We start from the raw sequence: 27279 nt of genomic DNA, 5'->3' as shown, positions 1-27279 counted from the left end.
TCCCTTACACCGTGCTATCTGACAAACTAATGTGAACTCAGGTGACAATCATCAGACTCTCTAAGTATTTGGAGAGACGCTACAGATCCTTGAATCAAACGTCTTCATTTTACGAGGGAGAAATCTGACATCTAAGGATATTAACTTACTGAGGTGATAGCGAGTTGGGGATGTCATATTTAAGATGACTTAATGAGCCACCACTCCCAGAGATGTCATTTCAACAAGTACCTTTCTTCCTTGGTCAAAATGATGAGCTGGTGGAAACTTCAAGTGCTCTAACAGACGGGGATGCCCATTTTGAGGTTAGAAAGTCTTTTAGGAACGACTACAATAAAATGCCACGCTTTTGGCCCCTGCTTATGGGGCCCCTAAGACCGATTCTTCTACAGCATCCATGTTTCAATGACTGTCAGATAGAAATAAGTGCTGGAAAATTACCTCCCCAATGTCGTCATGTCTTGTTATCTTTTCTGAATGAGTCATCTCAAAATTCGGCTCACAGCTGCAAATCTAAAGATCTAAAATGATCTGTGTTCTGATTCTCTGAAATATCTTTATTCTTTTATTATACCCTAAAAATTCCAGATGGATGTCACATTTACTGGAGGTCACCAAGTTGAAAGATGGGTACAAAGTGGCTTAGTTTCTATAAAATACCATGTTTTGTAATTCATTTTCTCTTCTGACACCAGAAAGCCTCTGCTTCTTAAGAGAAATACTCTCCAGTCAATTATACTGTGGTACGTGAAACTTCATGTAACCATCCTCAGATGCTTTCTTAACACTAGTCAGAAAAGATGTGATAAATTCTCCAAAGGGCAGGGTCTCTGAGTAACTGCTAACATCCTGCCAGTACGCTTTCAACTTTAATGAGCATCAAGATCATCGGAGGGGGCTTCCCTGGTGGTGCAGCGGTTAAGAATCCTCCTGCCAATGCAGGGGACACGGGTTCGAGCTCTGGTCCGCGAAGATCCCACATGCCGCGGAGCAACTAAGCCTGTGCGCCACAACTACTGAGCCTGCGCTCTAGAGCACGTGAGCCTCAACTACTGAAGCCCACACACCTAGAGCCCGTGCTCCACAACAAGAGAGGCCACTGCAATGAGAAGCCCGCGCACGGCAACAAGGAGTAGCCCCCACTCACCACAACCGGAAAAAGCCTGTGCCCAGCAACAAAGACCCAACTCAGCCAAAACTTAATTAATTAATTAATTAATTATTTTTAAAAAAGATCATCGGACATGTTTCTTTACCAGTTTCTGTGGCCCCATATCTGCATTTATAAGAAGAGCTTCGGGTGATTCCAATGCAGGTGTCCAACACTGCCTTCTAGCACTAAGCAGTGCTGGCTTTTCACGGAGCCAATTCGGAGGGGGTCACTTTGTAATTTTCAAGGGTTTTCTTTTTTTTCCTTTAAAACATAATGTTGGCCATATGTTTATAACATAAATATGTGTATAAGCACATCGACATACACATCAGCCATAGAGCCCCCAGGCAACTCAAATAACAAAGTCTTGGACCCAGAAAGGGGATCTGCGAGTTTGAACCATATGACATTGTCAATATTCAAGCCTTTGTGACAGAAAAACAGGGAGTTCGTGTGGTTACACCTACAAGGGGTGATGGCAGAGCTGACTGGTCCCCTCTTTTTCCTCATGAGGCCTCCTAACCTCGCAGCATTGGTCCACTTGTTTAGTCTTTAGGATACTCCTGCAAGGTACTTTTTCCAGAAAAGAAAACTAAGCCTCAGAAAAATCCAACAGCATGTCCAAGACCACATGGCTATTCAGTGGCGGAAACAGAATTTGAAATCAGGAACACCTGACGTACCGAGGCACCTCTGCTCTTCTTTCCTCCCCCAGGGGCCCCAGAGCTGACATCAGGCCACAACACCCTCCAGTTATCCAAGCCGCACTGTGATGGCCAGACCCCTGCTCCAAACCTTCCGAGGTGGGTAACACAGGCCTCTCAGCAAGCTCCCCACAGGGGCTAGAAACAAAGGGAGAGGCTCTCTAAAAAGCCACACAAACAGGATGAAATGGTAACTGACAAACAGAGAAAATAGGGCAAGAGCCTCCATAACACACACACAGGATATATGCCAATGGATGTCCATTGAGGAGATTTCACACCATGTTCCTAGACCTAGGTGTCAAAAGTCAAGGAAGTGGAGAACAGATCACAAGATTGTTGTCAAAGCAGCCACATTTTATTAAGTTTCATCACCTGAGAATATGCCACAGTGAGTGAAGAAGGAATGAGAGCCTGCCTGCGAACCAAACATGAGCGGATGGAAAGGTGCAGGCTGAGCTCTGAGCAGGTGCAATTAATTTCATTCTATATCAGAAATAAAAACAGGAGATGATACACATTATTGCCTGTCATGGAAACTTCTTACTGGTGATACATGGTTCTTTTAACACACCAGTAACTAAAATCGAATGCCCCTAGAGTAGAAACATGGTCAATCTACCACATAGTAAATTTCTTTTTTTTTTAGAGGTCAGTATTATACCAAAATTCTACTTTATGGCAATAACTTATTTATAGATTTTTATTATAAACGATAAAATTATAGGCTCACTTTTGCACATCTAATTAACAAAAGGTAACTGTTTTCCTTTAAATTTAGCAACTGAATCTTTACGCACCTATAAATTGCTAAGGGTATCAAACACCGAACCCACAACCTGGGCCTTCTGTTAAGATGATTACAAATGCTTTAAAAAAAATCAAACTTGATAGAAAGATTTAAAAAACAGCAGTAAGCAGAAGTAATTTGATTTTTTTTCTTCCCTAAGGGAACTGTATTCAATCATTTCTTCAGCAAATATTTATTAACTTTATTAATTTACTATGTGATTACTACATGCTAAACACTTTTCAGTAACTTGATTTTATACATTATGAGTATTTATTTTAAGAAATGCTTTAGACAACTTTATAGTTTTGTATCTAGAGAGAATATCACAATGAGCGAACTTCAAGCATGTGGTTATGACATGATTTAAAATATCTCAAACTACACCAACTGAGAAGAGAGATCAAATAGAACCCATCGAGACTGGACTGCAGGAAGGGTGTGTTCCAGCCCCCTCCCCCATGGTCAGAAGCCCACCCGAGACCCTGTTCTGATTCCACCACTGGAACCGGGAAGAAGTACCGGGACTCTGACATCCACAGTAACCCAAACGAAAACATATTCTTTTCACTGTCTGAAATAAATCTGCTTTCTGCATATTGAATAGGAAAGAGATGAAAGTGAGCATTCATCCATCTGAAGAAAAACCGATGCTCTATAAGTGTTTCTGCTCTGTGCCCCATACAAAGCAAATGCTTTGCTTCCGCTCAGGCTGTTGTATTTTTAAATAAATCATTCTGTTAAACGCTAGCCTCCTTCTCCAAGGGACAGTCTAAAAACTTCTCCATTTTGACAAGTCTCTGACAACTTTACTCCCGTCTGCTCTCGGCTGCAGTTTCTGGATCATTGACCACCACAGTTTCCCTTCCCTGGAGCCCCAGCCTGAAGGTAAGTGACACAGCCTTGCATCAGATCCTCCACCCTCCCCCTGCCTCCAACTTGGGGCCCAAACCTTCTGCTTCATAGAAAAAGTTTCTAACGACTCAGGAGTCTTCTCAGTTTTAAGCAGAAAAATGGACTGAATCCAGATGTCCATGCAAATTTCAATGACTTCCTGAATTATGTATGTGAAACGGTGATGCTGGAGAAGGCATCGCCTGCAGATATAAGCGCCGGTATCCCCATTCCTCGTGAACATGTCACACACACCTGCTGGTGGCCACTCTTCTGGTCAATTACTGAAAGGCCTGACAGCGAAGGCACCAGAGGTTACCACGAACTCTTAGGTAGTTAGTTGCCAGGTATACTACTTCCCCAAGTCCCACTGCTATACACAGAACAGCAGCCGTTTATGATACAGCCAAAAAAAGAAGCAATCACGGCAGAGTCTAAAGCTGTCTTGAGGTCAGTGTTGAGAAGTGCGACGAATGCAGCAACTTCCACTAAAGAATTTCTTTTGATGTGAATGAGTTACAAGCAGGTGAAGGCCCATCAAGAGCGTGCCTTCCTTCAGCTATAAGTAGATGCCTCCGGGAAGCCTTGCGGGTGAGGCTGGGCCTTCCCCCCACCCCACCCCCCACCCCCGCGCAGGCAGGTGGGTTTGAGGATGCAGCTACATCTAGTGCTGGGCTGGGGATGGCGGCCAGAGGAGCAGGGACCTGGAGGCCCGCCTGCCCCGTGGAGAGCACTCCACCTGCCACTGATTATCTGAAAGTCTGGTGACAGTGGTTTTTTTTGTTTTGTTTTTTTTAACATCTTTATTGGAGTAGAATTGACTTACAATGGTGTGTTAGTTTCTGCTTTACAACAAAGTGCATCAGTTATACATAAACATATGTCCCCATATCTCTTCCCTCTTGCATCTCCCTCCCTATCCCGCCCCTCTAGGTGGTCACAAACCACCGAGCTGATCTCCCTGTGCTATGCAGCTGCTTCCCACTAGCTAGCTATTTTACGTTTGGTAGTGTATATATGTCCATGCCACTCTCTCGCTGTGTCCCAGCTTACCCTTCCCCCTCCCCATATCCTCAAGTCCATGCTCTAGTAGGTCTGTGTTTTATTCCCATCCTACCCCTAGGCTCTTCATGACATTTTTTTTTTCTTAGATTCCATATATATGTGTTAGCATATGATATTTGTTTTTCTCCTTCTGATTTACTTCACTCTGTATGACAGACTCCAGGTCCATCCACCTCACTACAGATAACTCAGTTTCATTTCTTTTTATGGCTGAGTAATATTCCATTGTATTTATGTACCACATCTTTATCCATTCATCTGTTGATGGACACTTAGGTTGCTTCCATGTCCTGGCTATTGTAAATAGAGCTGCAATGAACATTGTGGTACATGACTCTTTTTGAATTATGGTTTTCTCAGGGTATATGCCCAGTAGTGGGATTGCTGGGTCATATGGTAGTTCTATTTGTAGTTTTTTAAGGAACCTCCATACTGTTCTCCATAGTAGCTGTATCAATTTACATTCCCACCAGCAGTGCAAGAGGGTTCCCTTTTCTCCACACCCCCTCCAGCATCTATTGTTTCTAGATTTTTTGATGATGGCCATTCTGACCAGTGTGAGATGATACCTCATTGTAGTTTTGACTTGCATTTCTCTAATGATAATGATGTTGAGCTTTCTTTCATGTGTTTGTTGGCAATCTGTATGTCTTCTTTGGAGAAATGTCTATTTAGGTCTTCTGCCCATTTTTGGATTGGGTTGTTTTTTTGTTATTGAGCTGCATGAGTTGCTTATAAATTTTGGAGATTAATCCTTTGCCAGTTGCTTCATTTACAACTATTTTCTCCCATTCTGAGGGTTGTCTTTTGGTCTTGTTTATGGTTTCCTTTGCTGTGCAAAAGCTTTTAAATTTCATTAGGTCCCATTTGTTTATTTTTGTTTTTATTTCCATTTCTCTAGGAGGTGGGTCAAAAAGGATCTTGCTGTGATTTATGTCATAGAGTGTTCTGCCTATGTTTTCCTCTAAGAGTTTGATAGTGTCTGGCCTTACATATAGGTCTTTAACCCATTTTGAGTTTATTTTTGTGTATGGTGCTAGACAGTATTCTAATTTCATTCTTTCACATGCAGCTGTCCAGTTTTCCCAGCACCACTTATTGAAGAGGCTGTCTTTTCTCCACTGTATATTCTTGCCTCCTTTATCAAAGATAAGGTGACCATATGTGTGTGGGTTTATCTCTGGACTTTCTATCTTGTTCCATTGATCGATATTTCTGTTCTTGTGCCAGTACCATACTGGTGACAGTGTTTTTAAGACAAACCTGTTAAATGACATCACAATAGATTTTGTTTACCTGAAGCATTAAATGACAGAGAGTCAGAGATTGTCTTTTGTGGATAACAGAGAAAAGAGGATCTATCTTAGGGGATACATTAAAGTACATTATCAGTACTTTAAAGAGATATATATTGAAAAGCTTCTCTTTTCTGTTTGGAAGTGAAGTTCATTTCCAAAGGCAAAGTGTCACATTCCCATATTAAAATTCCAAATTTTATGCAAATTTCTCATTCTCGCCTAAGACAGTCCTTGCTTCTTTCGATTTCAGTAGATTTTTGAAAACTTTTAATAATTGGACAACTTTAAGTACGGTTAACTGTATCTTTCTGATCTTTGCCCATTACCACCCCCAATGCCTCCCCGACTCCCTAAAGGGGCCTTCCCAACAGTAAGTGCTCAATAAACATCCACTGGAATTAAAAGCATCATTTTAATAAGTGCACTGGGCTACGCCCTTCTTACAACAAGCCAACAAATATCTTCGAAACACAGTATCAACCCAGAGAAATTTCCAGTGGCTGATAGTGACTGCAAGATTTAATTAAAACTTTACACTGTGGTAAGTAAAATTAGAGGAGACTTTTTTTCATTTTCGTTTCACAACTGGCTGGATCCAGTATCTTCCCCAGATAAGACCATTATCTGAAACGTCACGCTGGCGGTTTCCCCTAACAAGCTGAGAGTCACAGCACCATCCCATCGGCCTGTTCATAACTTGGGCCGTGCTGATGGGGGGCAGGGGTGTTCACAAGTGCATGGATGTGAGTTATATTTTCATCCCTAGGTCCTTTCAGCTCTTGTCAAGGGAGGCTGAAAATGCAGAATGAGGATGCCAGGTCTTTTAGAACTCACACTCTGTCTGGCATCCCAAGCTCCCGGAGGGCTAGTTCTAGCACCTACTGCTGCCCCCACCCCCAGCTCCACCCAGGACTTTCTGATTCTGTCCCCCTGGGGTGGGGGGAGGAGGGGGCAGGAGTCTGCCTGTCTACAAGTGATGCTCCTGAGTGATGCTGAGGCTGCTAGTCCAAGAACAACACTTTAAGAACTGCTCTTTTGGAACAACGTTTCTCGAAAGATGGCCAGGATCACCTGGGGATGCTGTGGGACCTTCCAGGGGCCTTGGACATCAGACCATGCCGGCCATAGAGACCAAGTTGGGAAGGACCACTTCCAGTGACCCTCGGGCACGCTTGGTTTTGAGCAGCACAGGTATACACATAGCTCACCAGCAGCACAGGCTGAACACACCCCACACCCTCCCCCAGGCCACCTAAAGCCACCAACGTGTAGGATTGTCACCTGCTCTCCCTGCCCGTTTGTCACTCTTTTGATCCTCCTCCCTAAACTCTCTATACGTTTCACCCTTAACAGCAAAGAGAGGAGAAGAGCAGTGACCCTGCCTCCCGGGATTTGCAGACCTGTGTTCTTACAGGTGAGCACACACAACCCTTCCCTTCTCAGGCCTGTGTTCTTCTTTCGTTTTCCTCTCCCACGTTCCCACCCCTTTATCAGGCTCTGGCCTTGCCAGCCGCCCCCGCTGGATGGCGGGGGGACCACAGGCTACAAGGGTAATGACTAAAGCTTTCCTGCTCCCCACCTAACACCAGCCCTACCTACTGATTTTCGGAGCAACAGTATACACGCAGGCTTTCTGATGACTAAACGCTAAACCACAGCAGTAGCTTAGGAACTGGAGAAGCAGCATCCTCTTCTGATGGGAGGTTTATGTGCTTTTGCATCTTCTTTAAACTTTTCATTGGTGAGTTTGAAAAACATTAGTAATTAAACCTTCTCTCACTTACAAAATAAGCTTATTAATAGGTTGTGGTCATAAATATAAGAAGCCTCTGGAGAAAAGTTTGTGGGAAAGTTGGTTTTCATAGGGAAGAATCCTAGCACCACTTATTGAAGAGGCTGTCTTTAAGGAAGGCAGCCTCTTTATTATTCTACAAAGCATGATAGACACCACCTTAAAAAAAATGTTATACTGTTGAAAAACTATGTAAACTACTTATTAAAACTGTCTTAGGATATTTAGATAATGCACGCTTATTCGAGAAAACTAAACCTAAAACAAAAACCGAGAGAAAACAACGCTTAATCCAAAACAGTGCCTCTACTGAAACAGATATGTACAGCCTATCAATTCCTGGAATGTATTACAATTGTTATAAAACTATGACAATTTCCAGTAAAGCCATCAACTTTTATCGAATTGTCACAGAAGTACCTAAATTCTAAAACCAACTTTTCCCAAAACTAAAGGCTGTACTTGAGACTCAGGTGGGGTTCATATCATGTGAAGACATAATTCAGATTACTTGTTCATTTAGAATTACTCAAATTACATACACACGTATCTACATATCAATATATGTAAGTAACTTCTCTGCTGAAAATCTGTAAAATAACCCTTTGAAAACATCAGAGACTAAAACCTGTGATTTTTCGAGATCAGAACAATTGATTAAGCTCAAGCAATACTTCTTTACATCCACATAACCACATAACACTAAAAATGTTAAAGTGATTTCTTGGCATATTTCTACCATGTGCCCTGATTTAAACGTGAAATCTTTTCATCACATCCATTATCAATCTCATTAAAGCACCATAAAAATATAAAATGTCATGACTCTAATTATCTGAAAAAGAAAAAATAAATCAAACTGCTAAACAAATCTATTCACACTCTTTGTAAAAGGAACTGTACAATCTTCTTTCTGAAATAATTTTCAACTTATTGTAAAAACAGTACAAAGATTTCAAGTACATGTTTCACCCGCCTTCGCCTAGTGTTGACATCTGACTTAATCAGAGTCGAATTATCCAAAACTAAGAAACTAAATATTGGTACAGTTCTACTAACTCAACTACAGACTCCATTCAGATTTTGGATGTTTTCCTACAAATGTCCTTAAAAGAGTACTTTAAAAAAGAAATTTCTCAAGAAGAGTTTCAAATTCACAAGATTATATTAAGGTTTAGTCTATTCCAAATACTGCGGTGGAAGCAAAGGACCAATCTGTTTGCATTTCTACTTCTGCAAACCAAGGCTTGCTTACCAGACCTTACCATATCAGTCTCATTATTATATAAAACCAAACACTTCCTCGCATAGGATATATTACAACTTGGCTTTAGAGAAAATGGGTCAAAGAGGAATGACTTCCCAGTTATGTGGCTTCTCAATCTGGAAAAGAGAATTTCAAGCAGAAGCAAGAATGATTTCACTTTCTTCCTCGCTTCTTACTTGTATATCTTTTTACAGAAGTTATTTTGGATGATCATTCAAAGCCTAGATAGAAGGCAGAAAGTGACCCTCCAATACTCTGCCTAACAAGTTAGAAATTGTAAACATGGAAAGTGATGTTTAAAATGGAATGTTTATATATACTTAATAAAAGTCCTCCTGGACAAAAAACCTAATTCTTTTCTTTTTTCTTCCAATATGTTTAGCACTCTATTTCTGATATCTGGCATTCAAATTATGTGTAGTACCTTCCAGAAATGATTAATCAATAATCACATCAATTCTGAATGCATTCTAAAAGAGGATATGAGGATGCAGAGGGGAAATAGCAAAGTGTCTTGTGTATAAATCTTAGTTACACACACATACACACACAAAAAAAAAACCTCCACTGATTACATAAAACCTCAGGATTCAGTCCATTGGGTGCCCCCTATTTCAAGAAAAATCGGTGATGAAAATGTTAATTTCAAAAGAAGGGAGGATGCAAGCCAGTCTCACAATCTCTCCTCTCCCTCCCTTCTGTGTCAGCCAGTTCACATACAATTTGAATGTTTGCAAATAATCAGAAGTCACATCACTAATTTATTCAACAAACAGTGAATGTAAGTGCTTTATCGGAACCAAGAAGGAAAAATAACTGCCTTTGCCTTCCAACCACTTACCACCGAGCTCCTCTGTCTCTAAAAGGATCCCCATGTCAGGGACAACAGCCAAGTATTTCAATGTCCAGAAGACTCATAAAGAGAAATAAGTGTCAATGTCACTCATAACATCAGAATTAACTTTCCCAACATACAAAGAAAAAAAAAAAAGACTTTTCCAAAGCATTAACTGCTTCCCACATGTTCTACCTAAAACCCAAAGTGGAGAGGAAAAGCATAAATAATGCACTGCAGTTTATCTGATCCTTGCACACACAAATTTTGCCAACTTCAATTTTTTTAATTTCATCGTTGCTAAGCATTCTCTCTGGGATACTGCCCTTCATTTCCTCTTAACCCTCTAACATACTAGGATAACTCTGGCTTCCAAATGAAAAGGAGGCACAGTTCAATCAATGGTATGATAACAAACAAACAGAATGACATATTTCCTCTGAAAGAAAAATCTGGCTAAAATTGAGTTTTTAAAAAAAGTCTCTTTTGGTTTGACTATTAATTTACATAAACATTAATAAGGACACAGATCAGTACTATATAGGCTGAAGTCCCTTTTAATGATGAGAAACCGATCATTTAAATAAGCTACATAAATATTTCTTTCCACCCCCTTTCCCACAACTTGAAAATCCATCCAAATGCTTTCTGACACAGCTTAACTTGAAACAAATCCCAGGCAGGGAGCTATGGATTCTTAATAAAGAGAAAACCATCAACTAAGGCCCTCATCTTTGGCTTCTAACACTAATGAGTTACAAGGCTCTACAACTGGCGAATCTACATCATAATTCACTAATAAGAAAGAACGCAGGCCAATATCTGCATCAAGTTTATAACAGACAGCAGTGGATCAATTTGTTAAATCCTCCGGCGCACGTGCAATTACCAGACAGTTAAGGACATATTAAACTTGGGAAAAGGGTATTTCTCTACTGAAGTTGACAGCATAGAGCGAGCAGCCAACTCCACGCTTGGCTTCCTGGCGGCGGCCAACTGTGGTCAAGGGTCCTTGGGCTCAGGGACGACCAGGGCACAGCCTCTGCGCCTGCGTGTCCCTCGGGCTGCGGGAAAGTAAAGATGTACGTTTCCACAGATCTGACAGCCAAAGGCAAACGTTTGAAAGGTTTTAAAATATGCGCTTTACCGTCAGTGAAGGTGTCCTTCTTGAAATTTAAAAAACAAAAAGTTCAACTTACTCATTCCTCCCGAATAAACACAGAAACCTATTTTGCAACCCAAGTTCAAGGCCAAATAGCAGACTTCTTATTAAAAGAAAAACAAGCCCAGTACCACCATTCTACGTAGACCTTAATGAAACTGACACACACGAGAAAGTGTGCTAGTGTGCAGGTGTGCAAGCGCCGGCTGTCCATCCACGTGTGTTCCAGGTTAACACCGTGCGGGGTTCGCGCCCCTCCTGACCCCAGACTCCCGGCCACGCGTCCTCCGGCAAGGAGCTCTCCGAGCTCCGACCGCCCGCGCGAAGCAGGCACCTCCCCGCCACTCCCTTTCCTCCCCACCCGGCGGCACCGCGGGCCGCGAGGCGGGCTGACCGCTGCCCCCGGCCGGGCGTTCCGCGGGGCCGAGGGTGCGGAGGGGCAGCCCGGCGGGCACAGCCACGGCGGCCCAGGGCCTGCGGGCCGGCCACTCCCTCCGGGCCGCCGGTCCTCCCGCCGGGACCGACGAGGACGCCGCCTCGGCTCTCCCGGGCAGCCGTGCAGCCGCCGGGACGAGCCGGGGTCAAGGCCACCGCGAGGAGCCTGGCGGCGGGGGGAGGACCGACGATCGCCGCCGCCGCCGGAGCCGCTGGCTGGTCGGGCGATCGCGCGGGCGCAGCGGGCACGGCGACCCGGCCCGGCCGCCGCTCGCCGTGGGAAGGACCGCGCAGCGCCCACGCCCGGCGGCCGGCGGCTGCAACTCCCAACTTCAGGCAAAGTTTTCTGCTGTTGCTCTCGGAACCTACCCGGGACTCCGAGTGGCAACGTCCGACCCGACACGCGCCCAGGCCGCGGAGGAGCGGGGGCCGAGACGGGGGCCAGGTTCCGGGGCCAGCGCAGGGACTCGTCCGCTCGGCCCGCCAGAGCGCTAGGTGCCCGCCCTCCCCGCCGGTCCCGCGCCCGCGCTGGGGACGGGCAGACGCGGTGCCCGGCCCGCCGCGCCCCCTGCCCGGCCCTGCTGTTCGCCGCTGGGGCTCTGCCACCGGGAGCTGCCCGCGTCCCGGGACCCCTCCGGCCCGCGCGCCCCAGGCCCCGGCAGACGCAGCCCCGCGTACCTGAAAACGTGTCCCCCGCCGCAGTTAGCAAAAGTCCGGTCAAAGTCGCCAGGCAAGTCCCAAGTCTCCCCATGGTGCTGAGTGGACCGCCGGGCCGCTCCCGGCGGCGCTGGGTGGGCGCGAGGGCGGAGGGCGGCCGGGAGCTTTGCCTCCAAGGCGACAAGAAGAGGAGGGTGAACAGCCAAAACCAGAACCAGACGCCCAAAGTGCTAACAGTTGCAGAAGTCCCAACTCCGGCGGCTCCCGGGGCTGGGGGCGAGGGTCCTGGGTCCTCCCGCCCTATCGCCGGCCCCGCTCGGAGCTGCGCCGCTGCGAAAGGGAGCGGAGGGAGCGCCCGTGGAGCCAAAATCCGCCCTCCGTGCCGGCGGCCGCGGTGGCCGCCGCTCTCCTTCCCCGGCTCGGGACCCGAGCCTCCGGCGCCGCGGTGGCCGGGGCCGTGGCCGCGCGCGTCCCGCCCGCCGCCTCTGCGCCGCCAGGCGAGCCAGCCCCCGGGCGGCGGCGCGCCGATGGCCGAGCCCGCGCCGGCTGCAAGCGGGGCTCCCGCTCCCTGACTGACTGGCGGTGCCCCGCAGGCCGGCTAAAGGGAGCGCCCACGTCACGGCCGCCCGCGCCGCCGCGGCCCGCTAGAGGGCGTGAGCGCCCGGCCCCGCCGGCCCGCGCCAGGCGCTCGGCGGCCGCGGCGCCTCAGGGGGAGCCGGGCGGGGGGTGGCCGCGGGGGCGGCGTCACCGCGCGGAGAGCGGCGGCCGGGCGGTGCCACCCGCTCCCTCCCGCCGCAGCTTCAGTTTCGCGGCCGGCTTCCGGGAGGGTGACCGCGCAGGGGCCGCGCCTGGACCAGAAGTTTGTCCCGGGTCGCGGGCCGCCGGGAGTTGGCGAGCGCAGCGGGCAGCGGGCAAGACAGCGGCCTGCGGCCCCGCGGGCGGGCGGGCGAGGCAGCTCCGATCCCGGCGCCGGACGGCAGTGTCGGCGGGCAGGGCCGGAGGCACCGGGAGTCGCGGGGCCCGCGCTCCCCGGCGGCTGCGGTCCAGGCGAGCCGGCAGATCCCGGGGCTGCGAGGGGCTGCGGCTTCTCCGCTCCGCGGGCGCCGCGAAGTTGGCGGGCGCCCGGACAGCTAGCTGCGGCCGCGGGCACCGAGACCCCGCAGCGCACCGGCAGCCCCGCGGGACACCCGCGCTCCTGCCCCCGGAACCTCGCACCCTCTGAGCAGGACACGCTCGGCCGCTTCATTCCGTCCCAGCCGTCCCGGGTGGGCCCGAGCGAGCCGCGGGCCGTGCACGGAAGGCGGCGGTCACACGGACCTACGTAACCTGTGATTTCTGTGTCTGGTGCAAAGTGTTGGGAAACGCGGGAGGAGGCGTGGGTAATGAATCAAATGATGTCTTGAAATATATAATTTACCATTTGGGGTGTGGAATGCCTATTTCATTAAGTGGATAAAGTAGCTTCCAATGCTTCAGTAAAGAGGTTCAGTTTGTAAAATTGAAAAAAAGAAAAAAGAAAAAGGCGGGGTAGTTGGGGGAAATTCTATTTCCCTTGGAATAACATACAAGGAGCTGCAGAGGCCAGGCCTAGCTAACTGAAAGCAGTAGAAGGCCTGGGAAGAGGTTAAATTAGAAACCAAGTAACTACCCGTGAGTTGCACGGTGTTCTAGGGCGGGGAACCGCGCCAGCAAGAGGGCAAACCCATGAAGCAAGTGAGCCCCGGGCTCCCTGCCGGTACTGACAAGGGCCCAGAAAGTGCATTGATCCCACTCTCACCTCGACCCTGTCTCCAGTGGACGCTAGAACCAACAGACAAGGATATGTCACAGCTGTCACCTCCCCAGGGCAAATTGAGGAACTGGACTTTTGATTTTGGTGTCCAACGAACAGCTCCTCTTTCTTGAAGAATTCCACTTATTAGATCCTTATCAGAAGTGCTCTTTCGAAGGCTCTGTATTAATCATTGACGTTTTAATACTACGGACCTTACATCATCCTGCTTCTTCTCCCAAATATGTACTTGTTGAGCCTTATCTCGATTGCAAAATAACATTTGAAGTATGGAGAGGCAGGTGGGTCACATACCTTCAAGGATCAGCAGTGAGGGTCTGTCACCTGGGCTTTCCCTGGTGCTGAGGTCCTGTGATGTGATGGAGCCCAAATTTCCTTTATTTGAATGGTCATGTGCTTTTCAGTGGAGCTGTTGTATTAGTAGATGTGAGATGGATCCAGATAAGGAGGGAGATGTCAATCTAGTCATTTTCCTTCTTTGAGTTGGGTGAAGAAGGTAATATGAAGGTAGGATTTCATTCGCAAAGTATGCGAATTCTTTCAGCAAATATCCAAGAAGGTCATATATCTACCAGGCACTGAGCTATGTGCTGGAGGTTGTCTTACGCTGGGCTCCCCCAGGAACAGGCCTGAAGTTAAGGATTTAAGTATAAGTGGCTTTAGGTTTTATTGGGGGAGTAATCCCAGGAAACGCAGTACAAGAGGAATGGGAAAGTGAGACAGAAGGGTGAGGTGGAGTCATTATAGGGTGTATGAATGAGCAAGTTGCCACTGTGGGCATCTGGCGCTCATGTCCCTGGGGACCCCCAGGAGAAAGTATGGAACAGCCTTAGAGCTGGAGCACCTCACCCCGGGGCAAGGACGTGTGTGAGTCGGCTGGGTGGGGGCATGGAAGACAGCTGCGCAGATAGGGGTCCCTTCGCCAGTGGGGAGAAAGCCCTGTAGGGACTCCCAGTGCTGTTACCCAAGTAACCGGAAGATGCCCTGTCCCTTCCTCAGGTTACTTAAAGCTCAGTGGGAGACCCAATGAATTTCTATTATCTCTGATCTCTAAACATTACAGTGTTAAGCCAACTCTGCCTTTATTAGCCTGAAATCCGCACTGCAAACAGTGGTGGGGTTTTTGCCAGCAGCTCCTTCCCTGGCAATTCTAACAGCTACTGTTTCTTCACTCCCTCTTCCAGGTAACTGGCCAAAGCATCACTGAGCCCAAATGGAAGGCCTCTCTTCAAAAGGAATGGATTGGACTTCCTCTAAGGTAAGGATGCTGTAGGAGTCCTTCCAATAGGACGTTTCTTGTCACTTTTTTTTTTCAGCAGGGGAGGTTTTTTTAATTTTAATCCAACCACAGGACACTCCTGTCTCTCTGAGGACAACAGTGACATTTGCAGAATGGCTGGTCACAGTTAGGGGTGCTGTCAAGCCAGCCCCCATCATATGTCTAAATATTTCGAAGTTATTCATCAAGCTGGCAAACTATTCTATAATATGTTATATCTTCCTACCTTGACAAAGATAACAATACTGAAAGATAAGAAAGCCTATAGTTTTCATATGACAAAAGACAGCAAAATATCAAAGACAACTGAATATATGATTGTGCGTATCTTTATTTTCTGTTGGTAGTCTGGCTGTATGGATCAATAATAAAAAAGACATACATAATTCATGCATTATTATGTATTTATTCCTTAAGTTTTATTTTGCCTTTATTTTAGTAAAATCGCTCATATGTTGCCCTAATCGAGACTGTCACATAATTTTTGTCCTAGTGATAGCAATGATCTGTTCTGTATGGAACATTTATAGCCACATTTCACCCAGTTTTGTTCCTCAGAGGTGCTTGCAAGTATTCAGTAGCCACATGTGGACAGCACAGATATAGAACATTTCCGTCATCACAGAAAGCTCTTTTGGAAAACACTGAGAAAGGATTAGTGTGTTCAAATTATGCAAAATTTGAGTATATATTTTCATCAAAAACGTAAATTCAAAAATTTTTAATCAGAAAATTAAAATTACTTTTCTATATTTGCTGAAAATTCCTTTCTTCCCAATGATTCAAAGATATCTGCTAGAAGTAAAATGCAAACTACAAATTAGGATTATGAATACCAAGACTGAAATAAAATGATTCATAAAAAGCTTAACATTTTCTTTAATATTTTAAATTCAGTGATACGTGATGAATTTTGAATAAACAGAAACCTATTAGCCATGTGAGCATTCAATGTCCACCTAGTTGTCAATGTAAAGAATCAGTATCCTGTTTCACGAATAACTACATATCTACCATTTTAACATTAATATTAATCATTTCATTTTGAAAGATGTTCCTCAATCACCAAATTCAACACATGCAAATACTACACTAGCGTGTGACTTCTTACAGACTTGGAACCCAAAGAGAAGCAAGAAAATTGGTGGTTGGCATTACAAGGAAACCCAACTCACTCACATTTAACACTTTCCTATTCCTGCTACCTGAAAGCAAGGATTTGATTTTTAATTGATTGGACTTTTAACGAAGTGCCTCTGCCGTGACATTATCCACACACCTCGGTGTGTCCGTGTGCGTGTCAGTGGCAGCACACCCTGGAAATCTTCACAGTGTCCTTCCAAGGCCAGGGGACAAAAGTCAGGGTGAAGCATTTCTCTGGAGCCAGCACAGAGCTGGTTTTGAGACTGGATGTTTAGGGTTATGATTTATGGTCTCTCAACACTGAGCACCAGATCCCTAGTGACAGAGGTGACCACGTGCCCCTTAGTACATTTATTTGTATAGGTTAGTGATCCCCAGGGTCCTGGAAGGCCCAGGCCCAGGGCAGGAGCCCACCCTGCCCACTGTCTGCGCTGTGATGGTGTTTTTAGCATCAGTAACTCTGTTTGTGACATTTGTCCCAACCTCTTGAAAGTCAAAATGTAAATAAAAAAAGAAAACTGACCCTAACCTATCCCCACCTATCCTCAATGTTAGGTTGAATTTGGAGGTAATCACAGGCAGAAGGTTCCTGATCCATCAAAAGTATGTATCACACCTGCCAAAAAGCATCGACAAAAGAATCATTTAAATACCTCCCAGGTGGCTTAACTGGGGCTAACAGGACCCAGCAGAAACGGAAAACATTGTCCTAGAAAACTCACGTTTTGTTCTCTAGGCCCTGCTGCAATGATTAATTCCCTTTTTAGAGGCACGTTGAGACTGTGGAAGTGTATTTTGAGATCATAAATGGAAAATGTAAATAGGCCCCCTCGTATGGGTTTCACGATGATGTATTCTTTCATTGATCAAAGATAGTATGTCGTTGAAAAGAAAATAACAAAGGGAAGGAAAGAAGGAGGGAGGGAGGAAGGAAGGAAAGGAGAAGGGGGAAAGAGAGGGAGTGGGAGATAGAGCTAGCTTGGAATTTGGAGTCCAGCTTGACTGAGTCCCAACTGTGTGATTTAAATTAGTTTCCATTTCCTGGCTTGCAGAAATGGCATTACACGTGGCAGCTCTGCGTGCATCTGACGCCCTGAACAAACCTCTCTGATGAAGTAAAGCCCTAAGGGTGCAGAGTGCATCCCAGTCTGCCCGCCCCCTCCCCCCATCCCTCGGCCCCGCCCGTGCATCACAGTCTCTGCCCGCCCCCCCACCGCCCCCGCCCCCACTTGTCACTACCTGGAGAAGCACGTGAGCCTCGGGCAGCGCTAGGGGGTGGGGAGCGTGGAGGCAGAGATGAGCAGATCTCTGCTGGGTGCACGCCCTCTCCGTCAGAGTCAGCTTACTCAGTCAGGACTTCACAGCTTCACTCACCTTCTGAATGTGTGTGAAAAACACAACATTAGCGGGTCACGGGAGCCAGAAGAAAACAGGGCATTTAAACTTCCACCAGTGAGGTGCCCTTTTTTGAAGTTGTTCGTATCCTACCTGAGGCCAGAACCTGTCACCAGCAAAAGGCAAGGCTCCTCCAAGCAGACTTCAAAGCCACTTGTGCATAAAGGCTTACATTTTTTGAATTTTTAGATGCCCCAGGAATTCCTTCTCGAGGCCTAATTAAAAGAGGAGAGGGAATAGGTTTCAGTTCTTTGCTTTGCCCACATTACCCTCAGAATAGAAATTAAGCTCCTGAAATGCTGATACTAGGACAATGCATTTGCCTATTCTTTTTAAAAATCTTAACTCTGACACCGTTAGTCTGTGTGACATTGGGCAAGTCACTTAACCTCTCTGTGCTTCGGTTTCCTTACCTGTACAATGAAGGTAATAATTGTACCCACTTTACTGAGTTGTTGAGAGGATTAAATGAGATAGTGATATAAAGTGTTCAGAATAGTTCCTGGAACATCATTAGAGGTATATAAGTTATTAAATGCTGGCTTTAAAATAAAATACTAAAGAGAATCTACTCTGCACGAAGTTCTGTGCTGGGGTTCTGTGCAGGGAGATGAGACAGAAACATCTAATTGGGCCCAATTACCATTTTGATGGGATGACCTTCGACAGGGCTTCCCCTCCATCTTTTCTCAACAGCCTCTGCTTTGGGGCACATTGAGTTTATATCAGCTGCCAGACCCAACACCAGGCCACATCCAAGGGAACCACAAGATTTATCATGATAGCCCTTTCTCGTTTGCTCCTCTGCAAAATGAGAATAATAATTTCTGTCCTGTCTACCCCATTGTGTTGTAGAGTGTCAACGACATTGTCGGGACAAGTTCTTTATAAACAGGCCCCCATGACTAAACTTTTAGTTTACGATGCTGCTCTTCTCTTTCATCTTACCAGGTGGGACTATAAGTTCGCGATTTGCAAATAGGTCATATTTTTATAACAATCTGTTTCCGTGGAACTTTTTCCTTTTGCTTTATTTTAGGTAAAATGGTAAGTTGATATTCTCAAAACAGTCCCTGCTTACTCGCGGGGTCTGTAGCAAGGTGGACCCCACATGGTGATGTCAAGGTACTAAAAAATATGCTTATTACAGCCACGTCCAAACCAGTGTTCCCAGGAATGGCAGATATAGGAAGGGCTCTGCCGGAGAGACCCTGGCAACTGTCTGATCTCCAGAAGGTCTGTCGCCTCTGCGGGCTGTTCTGTATGTTCTGCATGTTCCGCGGGGAAGGACACAGCTCTCTGGGGCCTTCCCTGCGCTGGGAGGGCAGGAGGCTCCGGCTGCTGCACACGGAGGGGCCCTCCAGGGAAACAAGCCATGCTGTACCCTTTACTTCCACCCCTGCATCCTGGACCAGGGGAAACAACTGCCTGCACAAAAGCACCCCTCTGACCAGAAAAGCCTGTCTGCCCTGTCCCTGGGGACGGAGAGCCAGCAGCAGGCTTTTCCTGTTGGAAGCAGCACCATTGGAGACACGGTAACAGCCTTCCACACACACATCAGCCATAGTTTTCAGGCTGGTTCATTGAATATGGAAAAAGACAAAGGAAAAAAAAACAAAAAACACTGATTTCTGAAGATTTTTTCAGAGTCCACTGGTGGTCCCTGTACAGTCACTCTCTGCGTCTTTTGTTTAAGTCTGCAAGCAGTCCTGGAAGGAAATGCTTTGTGCAGGCTCTTTTGGAGCCGTGAAGCCTTGGAAATCTGCTAGCTCAGTCAGAGGCCGTGAGGTGGCACTTGGTTGTCTGATTCACAGTCACTTCAAAGGCACCAGCTCCCCACGCAGCAGCCACTCTCCACATGGGGGTTCATTAAAGGAGAGAATGACTGTCTTTGGGTCCCTCTTTTTTTCCCCCCAAGGCTTTGAACTAACGTTTTATATCAGTTCTCGTGCCTTTGTAACCAGACAACTGTTTTCTCAGAACACAGTTTGGAGGTTAGGCAGCTTTTCCTAAACTCGGCGTGGAAATCATGGTACCCAATCCAGTTCCCATGAATTCTTACTTCCTTTTTATTTCACTTTCTTTAAAACAAATCCTTTGAAGTCAATAGGTATGTTCCTTCAAGCTCTGCTTGACTAAGACTATTAAGAAACGTTACACTGACAATGTCAGAATCCTCCCTCAGATTAAATTATTGCAACAATGGTGTACAAGGGCCTGTGATCTGTAATAAGGCCAGGTTTTCAGTAGAATATGAAAAAAAAAGAAAAAACATTTCACCGCTAACATCAAAGAAAAGATCATCTTTACTTCCTCTTCATCTTTAATATTTTAAAGTTTCCAAATGTTGCATTTTGAATTGAAGATTCCAGACAGCCATTACTGTGAAGATGAGACAAGCCACAGAGGAAAACATTCAATCTTATCTCACTACGTTATGGGGGCTAATATTTACTCATGTAAATATGTAAATGTAAATGTAAATATGTAAACGATGAAAATGTAAATGTAAATAAGCCCCCCTAGCATTTTGCTAGGGCATTGAAACGCTAAAAGACATGTATGATTATTATGCCCATTTGAGAGATGAGGAAACTGAGGCTTAAAGACAAAATGACTTAGATCTGCTAAAGATAAGGCAGTGTAATTAGGCCACAGCCAGTCATAGCTGGTAGATCTGTGACTTGTAGGCAAATATCCTGAAGTTCCCTTTCTGGTTCACTCTGCTATATTTTCTTTTTTTTTTTTTTTAATTTATTTTACTGAAGTATAGTTGATTTGCTGTGTTGTGTTAGCTTCTGGCGTACAGCAAAGTGATTCAATTATACATGTATATATGCATTCTTTTTCATATTCTTTTCCATTATGGTTTATCACAGGATATTGAATATAGTTCTCTGTGCTATGCAGTAGGACCTTGTTGTTTATCCATCCTATATATAATAGTTTGCATTTGCTAACCCCAAACTCCCACTCCATCCCTCCCCAACCTCTTCTCCCCCTTGGCAACCACAAAGTCTGTTCTCTATGTCTGTGAGTCTGTTTCTGTTTCATGGATAAGTTGAGTTGTGTCATATTTTCAATTCCACATATAAGTGATATCATATGGTATTTGTCTTTTCACTGTGCTGTATTTTCTGTCGTCACTTTTGTCTCTTTACCTAGCCTAAATTCTTCATCAAATTGTTGTCTCACTTGCCCTCCTCCGGCATACACTGCACCGACATGTATTGATATGATGATCTGAAAGTTGCCATCTAAACTTTATTCATCCTTCAAGGATGGATAGGTTAGGGTTGCAATCGTCCGTGGGTAACAGAAAACCCAGCCAACACTGGCATGTAGCCAGTGGTCAAGGGGATGGGATTGAGGAACACACTGCCTGTGTTCAAAGTCCAACTTCTTCCACTGACTAACCGAGTCGCTTGGGTAAATTATGCAACCTTTCCATGCCTCAACTTCCTCATCTAAAAACTGGGATGACAATGGCACCTACTTTTTTTTAAGTTCTTATGAGGTTTAACTATGAATTCAAGTAAACTGCTCAGAAAATGTTTAAAAAAGAAGAAGAAGGGCTTCCATGGTGGCACAGTGGTTGAGAGTCCGCCTGCCGATGCAGGGGACACGGGCTCATGTCCCGGTCCGGGGAGATCCCACATGCCGTGGAGCGGCTGGGCCCGTGAGCCATGGCCACTGAGCCTGCGCGTCCGGAGCCTGTGCTCCACAACGGGAGAGGCCACAACAGTGAGAGGCCTGCGTACCGCAAAAAAAAAAAGGAGGAAGTTACCATGCTATAGTTTTTCACCTGGCGATGGGTAGCCCAGGTGATGCAGCCCCATCATCACACCACGCAGGGCTCACGTTCCTCTGGTGTTACTGTTCGTTCTTAGCCTTGTGAAACGTACGTGCCTCCTTCTGCACTCCAGGCAGGGAGGAAGAGGAATGGCAAGGGACAAGATGACTTCTTCTTGGGGGCTTTTGACTTTTTCTGGGGAAGGGAAGGCCCCCAAAAGGACTTTCTGCTACAACTCATCAGCAAAACTGGTGTCCTATGGCCACGTCTTGCTCCCAGGGTGCTGGGAATTTCAGTTGCAGTTTCCCAGCCTCTCTAGTGGAGGAAGCATAGGAGAAGATGGCTGGGAATGGTTGTTGGGTGAACTGATTTCTAGGAACACTGAGAAGACCCAGCTCACCTCCCATCTGCTTGTCCTCCCTAATTATCAACTTAATGGACATGACTTACCATTGCTTCGGACTTAATTTATGGTTCCCTCTGCCTTTTGCATGTTGGTTTTTCTCATCCTTCAGGTTCCAGTGAATGCCTTCCCCTGGGGAAGGAATTCGCTCATGAATGAATCCAGGTCTCTCTTCTTATCCTCTTTTTCATACTCTGTTCATTTCCTTCATGATGCTTAATTCAATCGGCAGTGTAAGAGGGATGATCTTTTTTTAATATGTTCTCAACAAGCAGGGCTTTCTCCCTGCCTATGGTACACTACTGTGTCCCCTGCTACGAGGGCAGGACGCAGTTCCCTTGGGAGGGAGGAGGATGTATGTGAGAGTCCACGTCAAAGAGAACAGAAGGTGGAGAGCCATACCCTTCCTGCCGTGGTGGAACATTGGAAGAAAAAAGGATGTGGGGGCTTCCCTGGTGGCGCAGTGGTTAAGAATCCGCCTGCCGATGCAGGGGACATGGATGGGTTCAATTCCTGGTCTGGGAAGATCTCACATGCCGCAGAGCAACTAAGCCTGTGCGCCACAACTACTGAGCCTGAACTCTAGAGCCCGCGAGCAACAACTACTGAGCCTGCACACCTAGAGCCCATGCTCGGCAACAAGAGAAGCCACTGCAATGAGAAGCCTGCACACTGCAACAAAGAGTAGCCCCCGCTCGCCATAACTAGACAAAGCCCGCACGCAGCAATGAAGAACCAACACAGTCATAAATAAATTAATTAATTAATTTTAAAAAAAAAAAAGAAGGACGTGAAAGTAGAACTAAGAGGCCAGACATCAAGGCAGAGCTGCCCAAGAATGGTGGAGTCAATGGCCCAATTTCAGAGACAGTCTAAGAAGATGGCATGCCTCTTGCAGAAATCCCAAGTCCAACATGGCCCTGATCCAACCAGGTCAGCCACCATCACTCAACAGCTGCCCAGGAAAGTAGCTAGATTGTGTTGAATGAATGAATTGTTTTGAATGACATATTTTGACAGGATGTGAATATACCATATTTTGATAAGATTTGAGATCTCGACCTCACTGCTATGATCTGATGTCTCATTCCCTCAAAAATGATGACTTCTTCAGGGCAGAGGTCACCTTTTCCCTCTTTGTATCTCCTCTGGGGCCACCTACCAAGGGATTCCATGGCTATTTGTTAATTCATTAAATAAGGGGCTGAAGATAAAAATGACAGAATTAGGATGAAAAAGAGGATGATAAGTCCCAAGGTTTCCTGTATTTTTCTTCCAAATGGGCCGTACAGCTCAGCAGAGGAGAGAGATGCTAGTAGATGGTGATTGCAGATACTGTGTGCTGCCTTCTGTGTTTCCATGCTCCTTTAATACAGAAGAATAGCCATGAGGGTAATAAGATTTCCAGAGGACATCCAAGATAAGAAAATCAGTATTTAACCTTAAGAAATAGGGCTTTGTGCTGAGATAATGACTTGTGTCATACACATCCTTACCAGGGAATCTAATTTGATGTCTTGAAATCTTGATTAAATTTCTAGGTTTCATTCTGTTTCCCTAACCACACAGATTCACCTGGAATTTTTTTAACCATTTGCTTGATAGAAACTGAGATCTTTTAGCCCTGCCTAACACGTTCATTTTTTTCTGAATTATGTAGACATTCAGTCAGTTTCCAGAATCAGCTCTGCTCCTCTCCTTGCTATCTGTTCTGTTCAAATAGCTCCATCAAACCCCCAGGCACCCAGAAGCACTTGCATATCCAACTCCATCCCTGGCTAGCATGTGACCTCTGGCAAAGGAACCTCTGTGTTCCTCAGTTTACTTAAGTAAAAGGACTAACAGTACCTGCCCTAACTGACTTATAAAAGTATCAGGAGGACGAAAGGAGATATATGTGAAATGCTTTATACAGTGTAAAGCGATGCAGAGATGAAAATGATTATGTCTTATAAATAGTATCATGAGCTTATATTTATCCCCCTTTTATAGGAAAAGATACTGCAGGCAGAAAGACCCATAAATGAAATGTATCAGTGCTTTGGGTTAAAGCTAGTATATTGAACCCACACGTGTAACTTTGCCTTCTCCCAGAAACCCCAAATAATGATAATCATATGGTGACCACACTCAGAATCTAAATTGGACTTCTGTTGTATTCTTGCCATTCAGTTCATTTTTAAGTAGTTTAATGGGTACATTTTAGAGTCTTCCATTTTGCGTGGCATGAGTTCCTCCCCTTTAAATGCTGTAATTAACATCGCTTAAAATAAAACTTGAATGAAATATTGAAACCTTAAAAAAAAGGGATAAGGGGGGAAAAGAATTAAACCCCAAAGACAATAAATGGGAGAGGGAGCAAGGGCAACAAAATTTTGAAAGTGGAAAGAAGAATGACAATTTACCCAGTAGAGCAAGGAAAAACAAACCCTATGCTGGCATTTAAGAAATTCAAGAAGCACTCGAAGTCCCAAAGGCTTTAGGAAGTAGGGGTCTAGGTGGACTGCATACAGGAGGATTGGCTAAGAGTTTGTTCAAATGTAGTTAACAGCCCCCGGCCAAATCATCCTTTGTGGGCTTCCACAGGCGACGGCTTCTCATCGGCTCTGGCGGAAGACAAGAGGTTAAGGTTCAGGCAAAGTCACGACAGGAGGTGACACAGCTTGGGGACATTCAGCACCACTGAGGTTGGAAATACCAGGCTGAAAATGGAGCTTAAGGGACAGTGTAAATAATTTTGAAACACCTCAACTATTTATTTCCCCACTCAGCTTCTAGAACACTGACAACCAGGCTTTCACCTTCCAGATGGAAGATGGGAAGATTCTTTTCTGAGCAATCTGACCAGCCCAGGAGACATGATGTGGAGTCTGACATTGGAGTTCTCCCAGTGAAACCATCCAGGAGCTCACTGAAATTGATAAGCCTCACCCGTGTGCTTGGAGCTTCATAATACTCCATTGTTTCTCTTTTGTCTGTTTAGAGCCCTACTGAGGTATAACTCACAACCATAAAATAAAGCCCCACTTTTAAATATGAGGAGAGAACCAGAGACTAACAAAAAGCAGAGGAAAATCTCTACTATGAAACCCATAAATAATAAACAGAAAAAAATACCAATACCAGATATTGGACAGAGACATGAAAACTACAGGAAAAAAATCTATCAATAACACTCTTAGGGCAATAAGACAGAGCCTCTTTAAAATGACAACAGGATGTTGGAGAAAAGGAATATCCAGAAAATAAAAATGAATTCTGAGAAATTAAAAATATAATAGCGGAAATGACAGATTCAGTAGAAAGGATGGAAAATAAGATTGATGAATTTATTCGTTAAAGTAGAACAAATTTCATTTCCACTAAAGTAGAACAAAAAGACAAGGAGATGAAAATCACAGGATTAGGCCAGGAACATTCCTTATTTAGATAATGAAGTTCCAAGGGGAAAGGAAAAGAGAAAACAGTGGGAAAGAAATAATAAGGAAATAAACCAAGAAAATTTCCAAGAAAAGAAGGGCCTCCAGATTGAAAGGGCCCTTTGAGTGCTCAGCATAATAGAGGAAAATAGATCCAAACCACAGCACATTATTGTGAAATTTCAGAACAATTGGAAAGAGAAAATACCCCATGAGCTTCCAGAGAGGAAAAAACGGCTTCAGAAAATGCAGTGTGATGCACGATGACTTCGACTTCTCAGTAGCACTCATAAGGGCCAGAAAACAACGGAGCAAAGCCTTCAAAATTCTGAAAGTGAATTATTTCCTATTTGGAATCACATTCTCAGCCATACTGCAATAAGGGTGAAATAAAAACCTGTTCAAATATGCAAAGTTTCAGAAAAATTAACTCCTTCTAAGGAAACTACTGACAGATAAGCAAACCAATAATTTCAAAAGCATAGAATTTGGGATAACAAGGGAAGCAACACAGAAAAGACAGAATTCTCAGGATTAAAGCATAGGGACATCTAGGAGAACAGCCGTGTGGAAGATCCAGAGAACACTGCAGTGGGTCAGGAGTCCAAGAGAGATGTCTCCAAGAAGATGAAATTAATAGAATGCTATGTTTAAACATACTGGGAGGAGATTTAGATATTTGTAGGTAGAATTTGGAATGAATTGGTGATAGAAAAATTAGATGATTAGAAAATTAAGCCAACAAAAAACAAGTCTAAAAAAAAAAACCAAGTCTATTGTTAACTGAGGCTGGTACAAAGATAAATGAGATAAATTGAGTATTTAGCATAATCAGATTTAATACTTTTAGAGTTTCTTAAATTCAGATAATCAAAACTACCTCAAGTTTAGGTAACTCAATTAAAACCGCAGTCACACTTTTAAGAAAATAAACATAATTTTAAAAAGCAAGTTGCCAAAAACAGAGAACAAGTCAGTGTTATATTTTTATACTTTTTAATTTTACATTTTCTCTCCAATTGCCCAATTTAAATTTCCTTAGTTAACTACCTTGGTATATGTCTAAAATATGGGGTTTTTTTAACCCCCTTGAAATCTTCTCTTACTACCAGAAGTATAAATGTTCAACGTAGTTAATTTATGCACATTTTCCTCTGTGCTTTAGAACTGAATTGCAGATGCCCTATGAAGGGGTACATATATGATTATGGAAAATTATTCTATTGAAAATAACAGTCGTTTTTATAATGATGTAAATCTGAGAGAGCAAAAGAAATTGAGGTCGGAAAAACAGATGTATTCACTAAAAAACTACTGTGTGCACATGGTGAACTAGTTTCTAGCAAGATTCAAATAATGCAATCAGTGGGAATTTGGTCCATGGAGTTGTCAAAGGCTTGCGGGATGTACACATAATAGCTGGAAATTTGTTGTGGACACGAGGCTATTAAGCTTGTCTACTGCTGCATTCAGTATGGTAGTAAAAACTATTATTAAATAACGGATTTTATAGCAACTGTTAAAATTATTTGGCCCAACTATAAATTAAAGTTCATGATGTATGCAAATGTATGCCTTAAAATGTATTAATTTAGGTTCCTTTCCCATTTTAAAATAACCACTCAGACGAAAGAACAGTGAGTACCAAAATAAGAACAAATTAATAAGGCTGCCAGGAAGGCTTCACAAAAGTCTGAAACATTCCGTGTGTCTTTTATTTTCAAATACAGAATCCCGCAGTTAACAGGGATCTCTTCCCTAGCTTAAGTGCACACAAGCTCGCATGAGCAGAAATGGGGTGACATGCGTGAAATTCTGAGAACCCGTTAGGGACATAAATGATGGGTCTGGTCCCCCAGGGCCTCCTGTGTCATATGCAGATGTGCAGGGGGGAGGTATGCCCACCACATCTGGAGAAGTAGAATCGTAACTCATTAGCCAGCTGGTGTCGGTGGTTCTTTCTAGCCTTTGTTTCTACCTACATCATTCCTTCCCTAGCACTT

At 44.8% G+C, this 27279-nt stretch overlaps 1 protein-coding gene and 1 long non-coding RNA gene across 7 annotated transcripts in view; one reads left to right on the top strand and one right to left on the bottom strand.

Annotated features, from left to right (window-relative positions):
• PTPRM (protein tyrosine phosphatase receptor type M) overlaps window positions 1-12517 on the bottom strand; it is a 760161-nt gene extending 747644 nt beyond the window's left edge. For 2 of the 4 annotated variants that reach the window (XM_059041253.2, XM_067015652.1), the window contains exon 1: window positions 12074-12505. In XM_059041253.2, coding sequence (XP_058897236.1) covers window positions 12074-12146 — 73 coding nt within the window. In that variant the 5' untranslated portion in view covers window positions 12147-12505. Of the gene's footprint in view, window positions 1-12073 lie in introns of all 4 variants that reach the window. The other 2 variants (XM_059041256.2, XM_059041252.2) reach the window with 2 other exon arrangements.
• Window positions 12518-13155: 638 nt separating this feature from the next.
• The window catches only part of LOC136792729 (uncharacterized), a 29521-nt gene continuing 15397 nt past the window's right edge, over window positions 13156-27279 (top strand). For all 3 annotated transcript variants that reach the window (XR_010836997.1, XR_010836996.1, XR_010836995.1), the window contains exons 1-2: window positions 13156-13431; window positions 15029-15102. This is a non-coding gene — a long non-coding RNA (uncharacterized lncRNA). The remainder of the gene's footprint in view (window positions 13432-15028; window positions 15103-27279) is intronic.

The sequence above is a fragment of the Kogia breviceps genome, chromosome 15 (genome assembly GCF_026419965.1).
Source record: "Kogia breviceps isolate mKogBre1 chromosome 15, mKogBre1 haplotype 1, whole genome shotgun sequence".
NCBI classification, from domain to species: domain Eukaryota; kingdom Metazoa; phylum Chordata; class Mammalia; order Artiodactyla; family Physeteridae; genus Kogia; species Kogia breviceps.
Note: the sequence above shows the minus strand (reverse complement) of the source record. Positions and strands in the feature narration are given on the sequence as shown.